Source organism: Epargyreus clarus, unplaced genomic scaffold (assembly GCF_041222505.1).
Source record: "Epargyreus clarus isolate Ecla_fem2 unplaced genomic scaffold, WU_Ecla_fem_2.2 ptg000019l, whole genome shotgun sequence".
Classification (NCBI taxonomy): Eukaryota; Metazoa; Arthropoda; class Insecta; order Lepidoptera; family Hesperiidae; genus Epargyreus; species Epargyreus clarus.
Genome location: NW_027332227.1, coordinates 15,288,568 through 15,307,443, shown reverse-complemented (window position 1 = coordinate 15,307,443; position 18,876 = coordinate 15,288,568). Strand labels below are relative to the sequence as shown.

Here is an 18,876-nt window from a genome sequence, read left to right as displayed (position 1 = left end):
GAGATTACAGCTTAGTAGCAACATCAACCCGAATATCCCTAATTTAGTTGAAAAAAAGCAACACCAACCTACTTATTTTTTTTTCATATTTTTTATAATAAACAGTTATAATTACCTTCTGTATTTGTTTTTTTTTTGTATATGTAATAACTAAAATAAATACCTAATCCGTTTTTTTTGCTGTTAATTTTATTAAGGGGGTCCGTGAAAACTACTTGATTTCCTAAGGGTCGGTGGACTGAAAAACGCTGGGAAACGCTGCCTTAGACCATAGTCTATTGTGTTGGGCATGTACGAATTATTAGACTTCACACGCCTATGAAAGCTATTCTTTTTTTTAAGAACTCACAAGTTTCCTGACTATGTTTATTATACTCTTTGATGCTTAGAGTGCCGAATGATAATTAATTTCTTTGTAATATGAGCATAACTATGATAAATTAAAATCCGGCCACGCATTTGAACCTTAGAGTTCCTGACTGAAACCATAGTGTCACTACCACTATTATAGGTTCTACCTAGGTTCTACGAGTGTAGGTGTTCTGTGATTATAGGCTATCACTTCAAAACCCATTATTTCCTATATAAGTTACTATACTTTTTGTCAAAACCAACCAAATGTGAACGCGCCATGATGTTTGTCTTTGTAACTTTGTGAGTTGTCATTGTCACTTGTCATCAAGAGAATATATTATTGTGACAGTATCAAAGCAATTAATTAGTAATAGTATAGTACACAAATCACAAAGTTGATAAATAATCGTTGCAAATTTCATAAGCATCGAAAGTAAGGTGAAATATCATAGTTCTGGCACGTAAACATTTTTGTGCGAAAAATGGATAAAGTTGATTTGATGTCGGATGCGGAGCTTCGCACCAGACTGCTTAAACATGGTTATTCTGTACCCATTACCGCCAGCAATCGAAATTTTTTGAAGAAAAAGCTCAAACTTCTCACCAACAACAACAGTGTCACACTTAGTTATAGAGTCGAAAATGTGGAACCTATCGTGGAACCTGTTGCACCCAGACGGCGTATTGAGAGGAAAACATTAGGTATGTGATACTGATAGAACTATAAATATGTGCTTATTATCATTATTTAATATTATATAGACAGAAAACACGGAGTACATCTGAAGGAAAGTGTTAACTGTTGCCCATGTACATCTATAATCAACACTAGATAGTTTTGCAACTATACCTGGGGTCCTCCTTCGGCCGAGGATGAAATTAATTTTATTTCCTTGTAAAAAATGATAACTTTTTGTTAAGACATGTTCCAACATAGATGCCAAGGATAACAGTGCACCTGTCGCCAACCTTGGATAGGAATATAATTTCATCTAGGTTGATTACAGTAGGTTACAGATGGTCAGTTGCCATAGGTAGCAGTAACGACTTACCATCAGGTGTACTACATTCTCATTTATTTTATGATACATTATAAAAAATCTATACTTCAGTGTATAATCTAAGTTATTTGCAACTTTCAACAGATTTTAAATCGGAGTTCCAAGTTGATGTAATGCCAGACACAGAGCTTCGTGCCAGACTTCTGGAATACGGCTATAATGTCCCAGTCACAGACTCCAATAGAAGCTTACTGAAGAAGAAACTCAAAAATCTAAGTTATGACAGTCCATCTGAGTGGAGAACTGAACAGAAAACTGAATATAGTACACCTCTTATCCAAGTTAAACCTATGCATCTTGTGAGAAACTCAACAGGTATGTGACTTTTTAAATTAGTTTGAAGTAGCCAATAAACTTGCATTCCATATAATGGTATGTGGTCACTGCTTCTCATGAACATCTTTAATCTATTGCATTTAGAATAAATGTTGTACATGAAGCTAACCACAGCTGAGGATTATGTCGGCAGACATTAACACAAATTATTGATATAGTTACTGCTAAACTTTATCTATGAAAATTCAGATTTGTCCGATTTGAGTAGTACTTAATAGAATAACTTACTTTATAATTTTTGTCTTTTGCCTTAATATCAATAAGTCTAAGTAGCAAAACGTTGCAAATACCCAAAATATCTATTGAGCAATATAGGTCTTATTAACAATTGCTTTTGTAGCAAAATGTCCAAATAACTATTGTAAAGTGCATATAGCAGATGTCTAATGAGCAAATCATCTATTTCTCAGTTAGCCTGCACACTTAAGCCCGAACTACATATTAAACTTGTTAACCATTTTGTTTTATCAGTAACAATATATTCCACAATTGATTGACTTATATCAACTATAGAATGTCTCACACTCATAAGATTTTCTTGTAATATTTTTCCAGATTTTATTACAGCCAGTCAAGTTCCTTCGCTGACAAATGCGCAGCTCCGTGCCAGACTCAATCAATATGGATATCGTAATATGCCAGTCACTGCTCAAACACGTACGGTGTTGGAAAACAAACTCATGTCACTCCTTAATAATCAACCAGTACATAGAGAACCAGTGAACGAGAGCCCCATTAATTGTATGGGTTATAGTAGATATAGTTCTAGCTCTGACAATGATGATGTATGTAGAACTACATCTGCCCAGGACAGCAACTCAACTTTAAGAAGGGCCGAAGACATTGTATCTCAACGTTTGATATTCTATCATCCAACCAGTAATATATGTCTACCTTCTGACAGGACAAACACAACAGACACACCTTCAGACTTCAGTGACAAGTCAACTTATACCATCAGTTCAATTCACCAAAATGTGAAAGGAGATGGTATGAAAAATCAGAGTATAAAAGAAGGTGGTATGAAAGATCAGAGTATAAAAGAAGATGGTATGGAAGATCAGTGTATAAAAGAAGAAAGTAAAAAAGATCAGAGTATAAAAGAAGAAAGTAAGAAAGATCAGAGTATAAAAGAAGGAAGTAAGAAGGATCAGAGTATAGAAGATGATATGAAAGATCAAAGTATAAAAGATGGTACATTAAGGACAACTTTTAACCCAAAATTCGAATCTCCTTTCATAATCGATTTCATGAAACGTTTATCAGCATTGATAGAAGAACCTCCGAGAGCAATATCTTGTGATATTGAGAGAAAGCAATATTTCTTGACCCCTTTACAGCAGCGGGTTTTGGGAATTAGTGTACAATAATGTACACAGAGAGATTTCAAATAAGAATGTGTTAATATTATTTTTAAGAAAGTTCAAATAAATCATGTAACTGTTTGTTTCCTAAATAAATAAATAAAACTTGTGTAAGTTCTATTTATTTCCAATGAGTGTCCATAGGTCACTGGTCACTGATTGTCAGGTGATATGGCATTCATAACTTGTATTTGGCATAAAGAACATGTGATCATCTTTATTTTTAACTCCTTTTATGATAAAGCAGCATCATAAATATATGATGCATATTGAAAAAAAATAATATTTTCAATATGCATCAAGGATACCACTAACCATCAATGTTACTAGGTTGTCAAAACTACCTTTTATAAGTGCGTAAGCTTTTCTATTTCGTTTCGTTTCGTTATGCATCAGGGTAATTATTCTGAGGTTTTTGACAAAATTGAAGTGAAACAACCGAAGGACTAGTGCAAAAAGTAATCTATATAGCAGTTTTATTAATTTAGAGTGTGGTCGACGATATCTTATTTCACGATCTTATGAAACACTGCATTACAGGAGGCCGTCTAAACGGTCAGTTATATTGAGCAATATTACGAATTATGCAATATTAATTACCGTTTAGGGTTAATATTGAAAATTGCGTAAAGATTGAATGATTATATGATTGAATGATGATATATTTTTAAAGTATCGTGTAGGGTCAGTATTGCGCAATACTTTTACTCATTTTTTTTTCATTAAAAATAGATTCTTTACAGAGCACTAACTGTCATTTCAGAAGGTATTTCGTTATGGAGAGAACTATTCTCCGATTGAACACGAAAACATTGCGCAGTTTCTAATATTGTGCAATATAATATGTACTAAAAACTATATGCACATAAAGTTATTATTTAAGGTTTTCAGGTTTCATCGCTATTTACACCATGGGAAATGCTAAATAACCACTTTCCTAGATTTATTGTGCAAAAACACTACTATAAACACCTTACATAGTGTTGTTTCTGTCCCAAAAGATGCGAAAATACCAATGAAATACGAAAAAAGTCATGCAAGATTATAGGAAACAGATAAAGTATCTTCAAAATCGCAATAAAATTTGCATTTACTGTAACAAACAATAATTTTAGGAAAATAATTTTAAAATATCCATTGATCATCTTCTTCGTTAGGTACTTATCTACTTCTGCATCCAACACTATCATTTGAAACTCACAAAATGCATTAAGATATATTATAATTTTATAAAGATGGATGAATGTTAACATTTAAGTTATAATCAGTTAAATCTGTTTATCCATTTTTGCATATTTTCAATCATTGTTCTTGATTATTATATAGTAAAATCGCACTAGGTTATAAAAAACACGGCAGGAATATTAATAAAAACAATTTTTCTCTCAAACAGTATAAATATCGACACCGATAAACATCATAACGCTGCGTGACGTCATGTTTCGATTCGACCAATGGCAATGTTTTGTAAATTTGAATTTCACTCGCATAATTTACGATTTTTGACTAAAGTTTTAATCTTTTTAATACGAAATAAATAAAAAATAATTGTTTAGATGTAATTTCAGGACCATAAAGTACCGAGGAAAAAAATAACAAGAAAATGTAAATCATATGCATATTCCCTATTTTGCACAATAATACGAACTGCACAATGTTTTCGTGTTCTGTCGGAGATTGAGAATAGTTTTTTCCATACCTGAACACCTTGTAAAGTGGCGGTAGATGTATTGACATTCAAAAAGTGCTTTGTAAAGAACCTATTTTTAATTAAAAAAATGATTTCATTTGATTTAGTAAAAATATTGCGCAATACTGACCCTACAATGACCCTACGATGCAACAAAAATATGGTGCAATAATAATTAAACTCGTTCAAACTTTCGTTCAATCTTAGCGCAATTTTCAATATTAACCCTAACGGTCAATAATATTGCACAATTCGCAATATTGCACAATATCATTGACCGTTTAGGCGGACTCTAGTTGCCTAAACGAAAGAGTATATTAACCTGGCCTCAACTACTTTTGCTGCAAACATTTGATCTTGAATAATTGTAATATATTATAGATATGCGAAATTTATAAGTAAAAAAACATAGTGCGTGGTTACACTTAGAATGAATTTTCATAATGTACGCCATTTTCTCTAATTGGTGTGAATCAAATGTTCAAAGTGTCATTTAATTATTAGTAACAGTGACAATTAAAATTTATGTATTGAATGTTGAAATCAATAAATAAAAAAATACAAATAATTTTATTTTTAGTGAGTGTTTAGTATGTATATTTTAAATTTTTTAATAGTAGCAACACAAACAAGCAAATGTAACGACGTTCTTAGCGCGTGCGAGATGACGCGCCGGTGAATTTTATTTTATAGAATTGACGTAATTTGTCGTGAACGCGTTGAAACTAAGGTGAATTTCGATTGTTTATCCGTTGTAAAGTGATCCCGCGAGTGAGCTTGAATTAAAGTCGTCCGTTATTTTTCCAGATTTCGCAATGGCCGATCAAGTTGATTCAATGTCAGATGCGGAGCTCCGCACCAAACTCGCCGAACATGGGTTTCCCATCATGCCAATCACGGCGTCTACGCGAAAACTACTAGTGAAGAAGCTAAAATTGGTGCTAGATAACAAAAGTAAGCCGCGTAATAGCGTCGAGAGCAAGATTGAAAATACGCGGTCTCTCGCGAGGTATTCGAGCGGAGAAGACTCTGATTTCGATTCTACTAGCAATGTGAAAGAGCGGCGAGGGCGTCGGGCCACCACCGGCGGGGCGATGCTGCCTCCCGTCACCAAAACACGACGCACACCATCCAAAAAGGACTCTCCGGTCAAACGTGACGATAAAGGTTCGGAGTCTGACGAAGAGAAGTGTCCGGTTCGCACACACGAGGAGGTGGAGACGATCACGAAGCGCCGGGTGACGCGGACATACGCTAATGAACATGAAGACTACGAAACTGGTTCCGACAGTGACGTCGATGCCGACAAAAAGACTTCCAGCCCGTACAGGAGCAACTCCAGATCCAGTGACTACATATCCAGCACGCTCCCCACGAATGACGCTGCAACTAGCCCCATGTCTAAATCTTCTATATTCTCTCGCCCTTCTATCTCCCCCACATCTTACACATCTCCAATCTCATCTTCGGATAACTTAAACTCCATACGGTCACGCCTAGGCCTCACATCTTCACTTGCGGACAGACCTTCGGTCAGTAATTACACTTCGAATTATGCTAGTACTTCATATCAGCCGTCCACATCTACAGTGGACGAGGTAGAATCTCCATACCTGAGTAATTTCACTCGACGTTTGTCAGCACTGAAGGCAGACCCTCCAAAACCGACATCATACTTGGACCGAGAACCCAATAATGGGAGCACTCTCTTGCCACGCAGGTCTTTTATTTCAGGAGTGTCTAGATCCGATGTGGATTACAAAACCGCAAATGACAAAAAGTTTTTGAAGAACAATCTCGTTTCTCTTGCCCTGGTTGCTCTAGTTGCACTTTTTTTTTTTTGCTTATTTTTTATGTATATAGTTAAGAAGAACGATATTACATCAGTGGCAGACGATCAAAACAGTGTAATACCAATATGTCAATTAAATATACCAGGGAACAGGCCGGGCATAAATTGTGTGCATAAGGAACAAGTCAGCTACGCTAAGGATCTATTAAAAGTCATTCACCCAGAACTGACAGCTCGTGCTGCAGCTTATAAATGTGGGAAGCCAGGAACACTGCCTTACATGACTGAGCGGGAGATCTTGGATATTGCCAGTGCACGGGCTGATGGCATAGATGTTAGCCAGTGTCGGATGGATCTGAACAATTTGCAAGTTTTACTCATAAATAATCCAAGGTGGGGGCTCAGTGTGATCCAGCTCAAGAATTTATACTCTAAAGATGTTGAGTACTCCACTCTTTCTTCAACTGACATGGTGGTTCAACAGAGAAACAAAGGAAGTGTCGCATTGATACTCTCTGACCCATCTACGCCCATATCTTGCTTGTTTGTCAATACTCTGTATTCAGCTGGATCCACCATTGTCATTGTTGGTTTCATAACTCTTTTAGTCCTTGGCATGCATAGATTATATAAATACTACATGATACATCAAAAAAAAAAGAGCGAAGAAGTATATTCTATGGTGGAACAAATAATTGATGTAATTTCCCAAGAAACTGAAGACAGTGGAGAACCGTACATATCAGTGGACCATGTTAGAGACACTTTGATATCACCACAGAATCGCGAAAAAATGACGTCGACTTGGGACGCAGCTGTTAAATTTATTCAGAGGAATGAGAGTAGAGTGCGTATGGAAGTGCAATCGATCGATGGCGAGGATTGTAGGGTTTGGAGGTGGATTTCTTCAAGCAGTCCCAAACGTAGTGCAGCTTGGCAAGGTCAGGCATTTGAAACTCAGGAAGGCTCAGTTAACAATCTCACCGTGTCGCCCACACCCTGTCTGAAGATTCGCCACATGTTTGAAAAGAACGATGCCAACCCCAACCTTAGGGCGGTTATTCAAGATGCGATTTTAGAGAAATGTGACCGTTGCAATATCCTGCATATTGATGTCGAGAGGACATCTTGCTGTGTGTACGTGAAATGCGCGAGCCCGACGGACGCCGGCATCGTGTACAGGAGCCTACACGGCTGGTGGTATGAAGGCCGGCTTATCACAGTTAAGTATCTGCGCTTGGAGCGGTACATGCAAAGATTTCCGAACTCTCCATCATCTGGTCCCTACCTGAAGCCTACGCGCCAACGACGTTCCTGGGATGAATAAGATACATACTATCATAACCATATGGAGGGTTATAAGACTTATTACAAGCTGATTCTGACATTAAGTGTTCTCAAAATGCTTGAAGGATTATTTATTGCGAATTTAACGTTTGGTTCATTTTTATTCTAAAAATTGTCATTTCTATTTCAAATACAATTTTTTTGTATGCTAAAATAAGTTATATTTTTAAAATTACTGTTAGTGTAACTTGGTTACAAGGTTTAATATGATGATTTGTGTTCAAAGGGATAGATTCATTTTTATTTTTATTGTAAGCTGCTCATAATCTTTAATATGTATAATTCATTAGTTTTATCTGTACGAGTAATGCATACCGAATTCCATTGCATAATACATAGGCTCTGAAATATAATAATTTGAGTTACTGAATAGTTATCGCAGTGACTACTAATTGTTTTAGATTGTAAATTCCGCACACTTCTTGACACAATTGTAAATACTGACATCACAAAGTTGAGTTGTAATTTCTATTAGTTTTAGTCACAATGGCTTGCATTTGTTACGTGGATTTACTGTTTTGGAACAAATTGTTTTAAAAAAATTATAAATATAAGTAGTATAAGTTTCTATGGAGTTTGATATATTTTGCATTAGATACATAATTGTTTTACTAACTATAATAGCTTGGTGAAAGCCCTAATGTACTGGCACAACATAATTGGATACATGTGTGTTTATTTCCTAAGATTGACATTAATTTTATTTTAAGTACTCTTACTAACTATTGATATATTCTAGCCTTATTTTTATGGATTGATTTTCACTTTTTAATAAATAATTTAAGAAAACATGTGTTTGATTCTGTACTTTTTTGAAAATGCTTACATTTACCATACTTCTAAAGATTTTGGTTATTATTTTCATTAAAATGAGATCAATTGGATAAGTATGTACGTATATGAAATTACGTGTATATGAATTTGCCCATTAGGACATGTAGCTAGTTTTTTCTACCTTAATCTTAATTTAAATAAGTAAACAGGTTAAAGTAAATACAAGCCTGTAAAATGAAGTGTGAATTTGTAAGGACCAATTTATTATTACCAACCATATTATTTGAATTTAAAAGCGAAAACGCGATAAAACCTAAACGTAGGGTAGATAGAAATGTCAATGCTCAGTTCAGTTTAGTTACTTCACTGCAGTTTCGCAGTGACCGCGCTCAATAGAACTCTAAATATTGGCACTAAAGAAATGAAATGCCAGTTGCATAGTGAAGTGGTTAAAATGAACGAACTCGAAGAACAGTGAACAGATAGGTATCTAAAAAATAATGATATGTAACTTCGTAATAAGTTTAGAACCATTGTAGGTTGCTATGTACATTTCTCAATATTATCTTAGAGATATAGTTTGTTTTATTATTTAAACAAAACAATGTTATCAATGCTACCTACAAAATAACTAAAACATCCTATAAATAAGTATAATAGAGAATTCTCATTAACATTAAAAGTATATCAGAAACTACATATTCACTCTCAATATTTACTGAATAGAGAAGAAAAAAAACGATAGTATGTTATTTACATACAGGAGTCTTTATTTTTATAATAATATACAAGAATTTATATTACAATAATATTAAATGTAAATTTAACTTTTGTTAACTCTGAGTATAAGATTTCAGATACATATAAGGTAAAGTGGACACTGCCGCCTTTGGTGGACATTTTCATTGTGTAATTGTAATCAACTGGAGTCGTACCTGACGTACACACTTTAGAAGTTATATTTCACATATTTCCATATTTTGTCATTTTTTCGTGACTTAAAATTACTTTGGTGGCAGTAAACATTCACTTTCATAATATTTCCCAAACGCGCTAAAAGAAGTATAGTCCGCGTAAAACTGCTAGTCCGCTCTGAATATAGAAACGAATCGCGCCATAGCAAATTGTATGACTACACCTGCTCGCAACAACTTCAGAGCGGACTAGTAGTTTGGCGCGGACTGAAAAACTTTTAAAAGTGCAGATGAGTTAACCGTTATAAACCGTAACCAGACCTTCATAGAAAGATATTTCCCTTACATCCCTTATAGGGTAGGTTTAGTACTGAAGGAGTTGCGCCAGGGCACTGTAGCAGCGCCACTTGTCGGGCAGGTAGAAGGGCTCGAACACGTGCGGGAAGGGCGCGTCCCAGCCCGCCACGCGTTGTATCGGCGCTTCCAGGTGTAGGAAACATTCCTCCTGGAAAATTATTTATTTTTGTCATACAAGTAGATCTAATAGCCTAGTAAATTAGGGGGGTTTGAAGATTCAAATCCCAGGCACGCACCTCTGATTTTTTAAAGTAATGTGCGTATTAGAAATTAATTATCACTTGCTATATGGTGAAGGAAAACATCGTAAGTAAACCTGCATACCTCAGAGATTAATAAAAAATGTAAATCTCAAAGGTATGTGAAGTCTACCAATTCGCACTTGGCTTGGTAGTGCGGTGGACTATGGCCTAATCCTAGTGGGATAGTAATAGATTGTTATTGATAATGAAGGTTCCGATCCTAAACTGTATGTTTAGGATCGGAACCTTAGATTTTTTAGTTATATGTGTATTATACATTAATTTTCATTTATAACTTGATGAAGGACTTTTGACGAACCCATCTAACCTAATCCATCTGAAAGTTCTTAATAAAATTGTCTATGGTTTATCCATCTACTATCACAGTTAACGAGCATGGCAGACTAAGCTCAACAAGATATCACATAGTTTACTATACCCATGTCATATTATAACATGTTACGTTTTGTAGACCGCTATTTTTTACCTCTCCTGTAATTTATAGTAGTCTTAAGGCGTTTGTCCACCGCACCCTCGCCGAGCCGATAACGTGAACGAGATTATTTTGGTGACGATTTTATTATGTCGTGACGGCGATAGTTTGTCCACCGCGACCGATATCGGCGGTTTATTTCGTCCCTGCTGTCAAGCGTGTGACGGCAGTGTATGGACAAGTTCCAATGTGTTTTATATTGCCGGCACATCGGCCCGTCAAAATCTCGGTGCCAATCTAGCGGTCACGCCGATCAATTCGGAATATCGGCGGCCGGGATGACGGTGCTCGGCTGACGGACGTGCGGTGGACAAGCGGCTATAGTAAATGTATGTACGCTACTTCGGCGCAGTCATTAATTATCGGTATCGGCTCGGTGACGGTGGCGGTGGACAAACAGCGTTAGGAAGTCTATCTATTACTTCATCTGTGTACTTACCTGGATAGTAGCGGCGAGTTCAGCACCAAACCCGCAAGTGAGGGGTGCCTCGTGCGCTATGAGGCAACGACCTGTTTTCTTTATTGACTGCAACACACATAAATAAATTAATAAATTGCAATACACATAAAAATAATAACTCGTTTAATAAGGTTAAATTTTTAGCATTCATAATTGAAATTGATAGTCTGCGTTGTGGTTAAAAACATGATCTCACACTCTATTAGACTTGCATATCCGTTTTCCGAAATTATGTGTACATTAGAAATTTATTACCACATGCTTAAACAATAAATGATAAATCCTGAAGAAAAATACGTAATATACAAGATAGATTTTAAAAAAGTTCCCAGTGGTGTGTGAAGCCTACCAAATCGGACTTGACCAGTGTGGTAACACCTTTTCAATCAGAGAAGACTGGGTGCTCTTAGCAGTGGGATACAAGGGTTAAAGGGATCAAAAGGGTTTATGATGATATAACTCATATTGGACACGCTGTTTACATCGTCATCCAACGAAATATATTGAGCGCCGACTTCAGAAATATGTGCTAAACCAACATTTATTTCAATTATTTTTTACTTTGTAGTGACATAGAAGTCGGTTGTATATGTTTTGTATTTTTTTTTACAACAAGATATATATTCTAAGCTGAACCATAATCAAAAATTTTAAATAACTGTGAATGACAAGCATATAATAGATGCAACTTTTGAAGGATACTTACATTGCAAACGGTTTCCTGGTCCCAGGGTAGTATGGACATGAGGTCGATGACGTCACACTTGACGCCCAGCTTGTCTTCAGCCATCTGCGCCACCTCCAGTATGACGTGGAGCTGTGTACCCCACGCTATGAGGGTAGCTGCGTCGCCTAAAATAATATTCATAATAGTACTGATACAATTTCGCTTTTTGAGGTTATACTTCTTTGGGGCATTTGAGAAAAATGATAAGAATAGTGACTAGCAGAAAAAAATGTATATCACGTGTCGTATCATTTCGTATCAATCTTTTTTTTTTGTAATAGCTTTATTTCATACACGAGCATGGACACGAGTCCATATTTTAAACACAATAAAGGAAATCTATACATATACACACTCCCATTCTTTGATGAAATTGAATTCATAATTTGTGAATTCAAATAATGCATTACTGCCATGCTCAAGGTTACCTTCTTTTAAGACCTGAGCCTTTCCGAGAGGCAATGTGTAACTCTCAACTGGTACTTCTTCTGCAGCAGATCTGTAGAGGATCTTAGGTTCCAGGAAGATGCAAGGGTCCTTCTCCTGAATGCAGGATAATAGCAGACCCTTTGCTGTGATCGGGCCTCTTGGTACTACCACCTGGAAATTTAAAAATTACTAATACGAATAACAACTAATAGATAGCTATTGTTAGCTAAATATAGCTTATAATTCAAATATAGTTTATATTTTCTGAGTATTTATTATTAGTTAATCAAGAAGATTAAAAACAAACAGATAGTAATAATAATAATGATAAACTTACTATTTTATCTATTTCATGATTATCAAATGCATGTTACCAAATATTAAACAAATCATATGTATTGTACTATGTACATATGTACTCTAGGAAACTGCAACTCTTTGTAATTTCTTAATAAATGTTGATTTTCATTGATATTTGTTGCTTTTAATAAACATAACATAATGTATGTACACAAAATCCGCTTTTCTTTATACATTCGATTATCCGAATACCTTACGACAACTATTAGTTCGGTTAATCGAGTTTCTACTATGGGTTTATGAGTCTTTAAGGCTTTTTTTAACGACCTTAAGTCCAGCGGCATGTGCGAAGAAGGCTTCTGGGCTCTGCGAGTGGTACAGGCCGCCGTGCCCCACCGCGCCGCACGGGGAGCGCACCGTGAGCCCGCCGCACTCGAACTGGCCCCCCGAGCGGTACCGCACCTTCGCCGCTTCGTTCACCAGCTGCAAATATATATGTTGGCATTAAACAGCTGTAATTTTATAGTTGGTGTTTTAAAGGTGGTAGAACCCTTTGTGGTTCGACTCTGACGGCACCATCGCCAAACCCATTTCTGCCTAATAACAGCAGTGTTAGGCGCTGCTATGTTCCGTTTTGAAGGGTGTGGTAAGTATATGTGAAAGTATATCTCCCTTATATACTTTTCCGAGGCGTTCTAGCATAGTCCTCAGGGGTAGCGGTGCATCTGTGGCCTCGGGTAGGAATATCTAATAGTATCCTGGGGTTGACTACAGATGTCCATGAGCAACAGTAGCCACTTACCATCAGGTGGACTGCATGCCCGTCTGCTACTGCTATAGCAGTAGATTATGAAAAATATATAGGTACAAGACTGGAGAACATTTTTTCATTTATGTCGCAGAGTTCAACCAACGTTTGCAATGTAAGCACAAAAATGTTTTTGTTTACGAAATCTGTAAAATTCTCAGTGTTTTTCTACTATGTTATGCATGTATACATGTAAACGTTCCTATTGAATCAAAAAAACTGCATCAAAATCCGTTTCGTAGTTTTAAAGATCTAAGCGTACACGGGGACAGACAGCGGGAAGCGACTTTGTTTTATGATATGTAGTGATAGCATTATATTTTAATCGTAGATAATACCTGATCAAAAGCCGGAAAGATGTAGTCAGCGAATTGTATCTCAGCAATAGCCGTGGCGCCCGCCGTGGCCATGCCGATGCCGAAGCCCGCGATGCCTTGCTCACACAGCGGCGTGTTGAACACACGCTCCTTGCCGTACTTCTCCTGGAAATTGATGATGAGGTATGATATACTCCTATTTCTGTAAAACTTTAGAAGCGTCATGTTTGAGGACCCGCGTGGCGGAGCGGTCACCATGCCGGTCTGACGCGCAGAGGGTCTCGGGTTTGATCCCCGGCCAGACAGATTTCTTAATGAAGAATTTAGATTTTGGGTCTGGATGTTTGCGTATTTGTCTCTCTGTGTGTCCATAGCACCCACGATACAGGGAATCCTAGTGTGGGGCTGTGAGTGTAGAAAGCGTCATGGGGGAATATTACTACTTTGTTCTTACAAATTTTATATTGTTATTAATGTGCTTACGAGCGAAACATTTTTTAGGTTTGAAGAATTTTATTTGTCACATATATGAAAGTGTGTAAGTTTCATCGTATAATTGTACTTTTTATGTAAACCCAATCAAAATTGGTAAAGCTATTGTCAAGATTGGCCAAATAATAATTAATCAGATTTTTGGTTATGCAAATTACCATATGGACTTGAAAAATGTTTAGAACTTATGCACATAAATGTGAAAACCCTCTCATGACGCGTCCAAAGCTAAGAAGCTTTTTTTTTCTGATGCTTGTAAATATGCGGTCGTTTAACGCTCCAGCATTAAGCCAATAATATATATTTTTTATTACAGAGGTGTTTGGTGTTAATCTGTCACTGCCCCCCATGGATATCTATAAGCACTATATATTGCACAGTTGGTATACGTAATGCTGACCATAGATGCATTGCCACTGATGAGAACTAATCATAATCCTTTATTTGCTAAATAAGGTACAATGGGTGTTGTGACAAAGTATTATATCCTCTTATTTTGCCTTTAAGGCATGCAAATATACAGTCCGGTCTGACAAAGTTATTTTATAGTATTAAATAACAAATTAGTACACACAGAAATAACTATTACATATTTACTTATGTATAAATGACAAACATCATTTTATGTCAATAATATATGTTTCAAATTACATATACCAGAATCTTGTAAATGTAATTTGAAGTCAGATCAATTACATAATTTATACATGTCATTTACTTAATATTTTAATAAATTCATATTCAAAATCAAAATCAGTTATTACAATATTAATCACTAAGATCATCATCTGAGTCAGCCATCTACATCCTTTAACCAAAACACAAGAACTGCTTGATATTAGTACCATGTTGAATTGATTACTAACGTCCTTACTATATATCACAATTACTAGCAATATATTATGATTGCTCACTTAATTTTTGAGAAACAAGATAGATGTAGAAAAAATTGACTTCATATGAAACTACAAAACGTATATGTGATTGTACTTACTCCCTCTAAAAGCTTACACAATGAATTTAACAGCTAGATGCATAATCACGGGCCAATTGTGACTGCAATCATCAGTTCCATTAAGTGAATCCTATCTCACTACCTATCGATGAAAATACCTTTTACAAATATAATGTCAGCATTGGGCCATAGAGGGATTCCCCTGCACTGTACTCTACTTGTCATTACAACGTTGCTAGTCTCAGCATTTTAGTCATAATGGAAGGGCTATGTAGCTTAGCGTGCCTTCGATTATAACAGAGGTTAAGTACCCTTTATGTTGTATGGAAGTAATATTTTGGAAAGTTCAGTGACTTATTATTATTTTAATTTTAATTTAAAGTGTATCGGAATCTACTTTACACAATAAGGTGAGTTTCTTAATGTAATAACTGTGTTTCGTGTTGCACAATCATTGAAGTTTTTGTGGTACAAAGTTCATGCTCATCTGTTATATTAGTATATAAAAATTCGTCTTGTAAAAAAGATATCTGAAGCCAGTAAGATATATAATACTTATATGAGGCATCACAACATAGTCTTCAGTACTGACTTGACTGACAACATACTTGAATTAGGGCTTTTAGCCAACTTTTTAGCCAAATATTTAATTAAGTAAGGTTACACAAACAGATGTCTAAAGATAATGCTGATTTTCATAGACAGATTCATGCCCAGATAGGAATCCTTGTAAGTTGTTACACATGCTTGTGTTTTCCATTGTTCATGACTAGATAGAGCAAGAAAATCAGAATTTTACTCACACTCTTTTATGTCCCATGATTGTTGTAGTGACCATATTTATTGTACTATAATTCACAATGTAATCCAATGTTGGAAAAACAATGAAATATGTTTAAAGTCAGTCAGTTTGATGTCAACCATAGGTTCAATTTTTGAGGACTAAGTCTGTATATCACATGTTTTTACCTTACTACAGCGCTTAACACTGCTATTTTAACTAAAAAAAATGATGTTAAGTAATGCTTGAAACACACCCGTAACCCCAGTGAGCATCTGAACACACCACCGAAAGCGACGTCCTCGCCAAACAGCACGGCTGTGGGGTCTGTCTTCATTGTGATGTCCATTGCATCGGTGATGGCTTGCATCATGTTCATTTTCGTTGTTTCTCCTGGAATGTTGGTTTTAAGGTGTTATACGATATTATTGGTTGGAAGTTTAATGATTTAATTGAAATATTCACTTTGAAAATTTTTTGTTTTTATAATGAGCTAATTTTTTTAAAGTTTATTTACTATATTTACATTACTTTTACAGTACTTACATTTAGTTTTTGATTTAGAATGTTAAGTAGTGATGAGGATTCACATCCACAATTATATGAGGCACTAATACTTAGTCATGGATTTTAGGTAGGTAGGTAACAGCCTGCATTGGCAAGTAACTTAGTACATAACTTGTTTGATCTTATACATTTATCTTATTCCAAAAAAATCAAATATGTAACCAAAGGTCATAATAAAATCTCAGTGAAAGTCATACTTTGATTTTTAGCACTATCTTATCGGTAATTCAGAAAAATGGACATAAATTTATGATTTACTGTTATCTGTTTTCATATCATACCATAAATTTCAATCAAATAGCGTTTAATAACTCATGTTAATAGAACTTTCAATAAGTAAGAAGACATAGATTTTTATCGCTGATGTAATATGTTACATGTAAAAAATTAAGACATAACAAGTAAATATTGTTTTAGACTAACCTTCCACGGGTTTTTCATTGTCTGGGAAGTAAATAAAGTGCGAAGACAGTCTTTTCGTACAATTGTTCACATGTTTTATCAAATTTCCCAAAATTGGGACGTTTTTCGTGATCAAACTCGTCATTTTGGTCCCGCGACGTTAAAGACTGAATAACGCGCGTATGTAAGAAATGAATAAAATAATTCATCTTATCTGCAATTTTAATTAGTAGTGACGATAAAAACTGATAACGCGTGACGAAATCAAAACAAGCGGGCTTATTGACAAAGTCAAAGTCAGATACGTGTTGAAAAAATTGACATGACAGTGACGTCTTGACGGTATCTGTGTCCAATCGAATTGGCTACTTGACACTTTTTGGGAAACTGTTTTAATGAATTCATATACGTATTATATATGCCTTTCATTGATCATTTTTTCGAAAAAGGGCTATTTATTAATAAAAAACATATTTTTATTACGGTAAACGGAACGTTACGCCAAAACAGGCGGTCAAGTGTCATTTCGTAGCGTGACGTCAACACATTGAAAATATAGAAATAAACTTCGACGTTACACATACTTCAGGTTTCGATGTGATCGACAGGTTTCGATGTAGTGACGTCACATGACATTTGAGGCAGCACTGTCGCCGTTTTGGGATTTAAAATCCACAGATAAAAAATCGAAAATTTCTTTTTAAAAATTAAAATACTTAGAACATATTAAAAAATAAACGAAATACTGCATAATTTATGTTTACTTATAAGCTATCATATCCAACATATTTCATATTTTATTGTTATAACTGTCAAGTACCCAATTGTCAATTGTTGTCGTTAATTGTGTCGCCATTATCTATTGATTTTATTACATGTACACTATTATTATAGCGAAAGATAAATATAAAACAGTAAGTTACATTTTTATTAAATATGTAATAACGTTTGCATTAAATATACAAAATCCTAAACGGTTATGGCGCAGTCACGGTGACATTGGCATAATAATATATTATGTCAGAATTTTAATGACAGCTGACATTACGTTGATATGTTTTTTTTTAAAGTGAAAAATATAGTATGATCTGTATGCCAGTTATTGAATAAATCGAAAATTGTTACATCAATTAATTAATGACTTTACGGTAGTCTGTAACGTCAAGCATGTTGGCAAATAAGTAGGTCAACTTATCAAAATAAAAAATGTGTTTATTTATTTATTTATTTATTTTATTGATCTAATTAGAACGGCCGCCAACAGCCAACAATTAGAACAGACAACTCACAGAACTCCAAGCATACAGACATGATCAGCTTCCAGTCATCCAGTGTTAGTTGACTATGTCTTTATTGAATTCAATGTGGCTATGTATGAATATTTACCTAATACTGGTAAAAACTGTTTGGTATGCGGATTACAGCGGATATTGCAGCACTTTATTAGCTTTTAGATTTATACAGTGCATAGAACATTACATTAGCGCTAATATCTGATGTTTCTAAAAGTAATCGTACCGCAGATAACTATTAAATTTTATTGTAATTTACATTCTCAATAAAAGTAATGTAATGTGAACAAACTGTATGTACCTAATAATACTAACATTACATACAACTGTGAAACAAGTCTATTGAAAAATGACTAAGTCTATTGAATATCAAACTGTCATTGTTTTTATTATTGCATGTTTACTACGTTGTATTACATAAAAAAACGTAATGTCTGCAATACATCTTTGGTCAGTCAGCGAGTGTATTACGCAAAGTAAATGTAACTATTGTTTTTGTAAAAAACCAACCTAGTACTTAAACTATAAATGAAATACATTTTGATGGGAGCTTCTGAGCCATATTTGTCCGACCGCTATTAACATAGTCGAGATATGTTGTCCAATAAAATTTTATTAGCCG

At 35.2% G+C, this 18,876-nt stretch overlaps 3 protein-coding genes across 3 annotated transcripts; 2 read left to right on the top strand and 1 right to left on the bottom strand.

Moving 5' to 3' along the window:
• Nucleotides 1-677: 677 nt before the first annotated feature.
• On the top strand, nt 678-3,224 carry LOC140750349 (uncharacterized). The gene is made up of 3 exons (XM_073083822.1): nt 678-1,056; nt 1,500-1,730; nt 2,307-3,224. Exons 1-3 carry the CDS (start codon nt 837-839, stop codon nt 3,119-3,121), a joined length of 1,266 nt encoding a protein of 421 aa, XP_072939923.1. The 5' UTR covers nt 678-836; the 3' UTR covers nt 3,122-3,224.
• A 2,156-nt stretch (nt 3,225-5,380) lies between these two features.
• On the top strand, nt 5,381-8,733 carry LOC140750347 (inner nuclear membrane protein Man1). Its single transcript, XM_073083820.1, has 2 exons — nt 5,381-5,535; nt 5,613-8,733. Exon 2 carries the CDS (start codon nt 5,621-5,623, stop codon nt 7,922-7,924), a length of 2,304 nt encoding a protein of 767 aa, XP_072939921.1. The 5' UTR covers nt 5,381-5,535; nt 5,613-5,620; the 3' UTR covers nt 7,925-8,733.
• Nucleotides 8,734-9,465: 732 nt separating this feature from the next.
• BckdhB (Branched chain keto acid dehydrogenase E1 subunit beta) lies at nt 9,466-17,250 on the bottom strand. The gene is made up of 8 exons (XM_073083821.1): nt 16,984-17,250; nt 16,250-16,386; nt 13,787-13,930; nt 12,968-13,123; nt 12,340-12,511; nt 11,891-12,036; nt 11,164-11,250; nt 9,466-10,137 (listed from the first exon to the last, which is right to left on the bottom strand). The coding sequence occupies exons 1-8, from the start codon at nt 17,105-17,107 to the stop codon at nt 9,997-9,999; spliced, it is 1,107 nt and encodes a 368-aa protein (XP_072939922.1). The 5' UTR covers nt 17,108-17,250; the 3' UTR covers nt 9,466-9,996.
• Nucleotides 17,251-18,876: the final 1,626 nt, after the last annotated feature.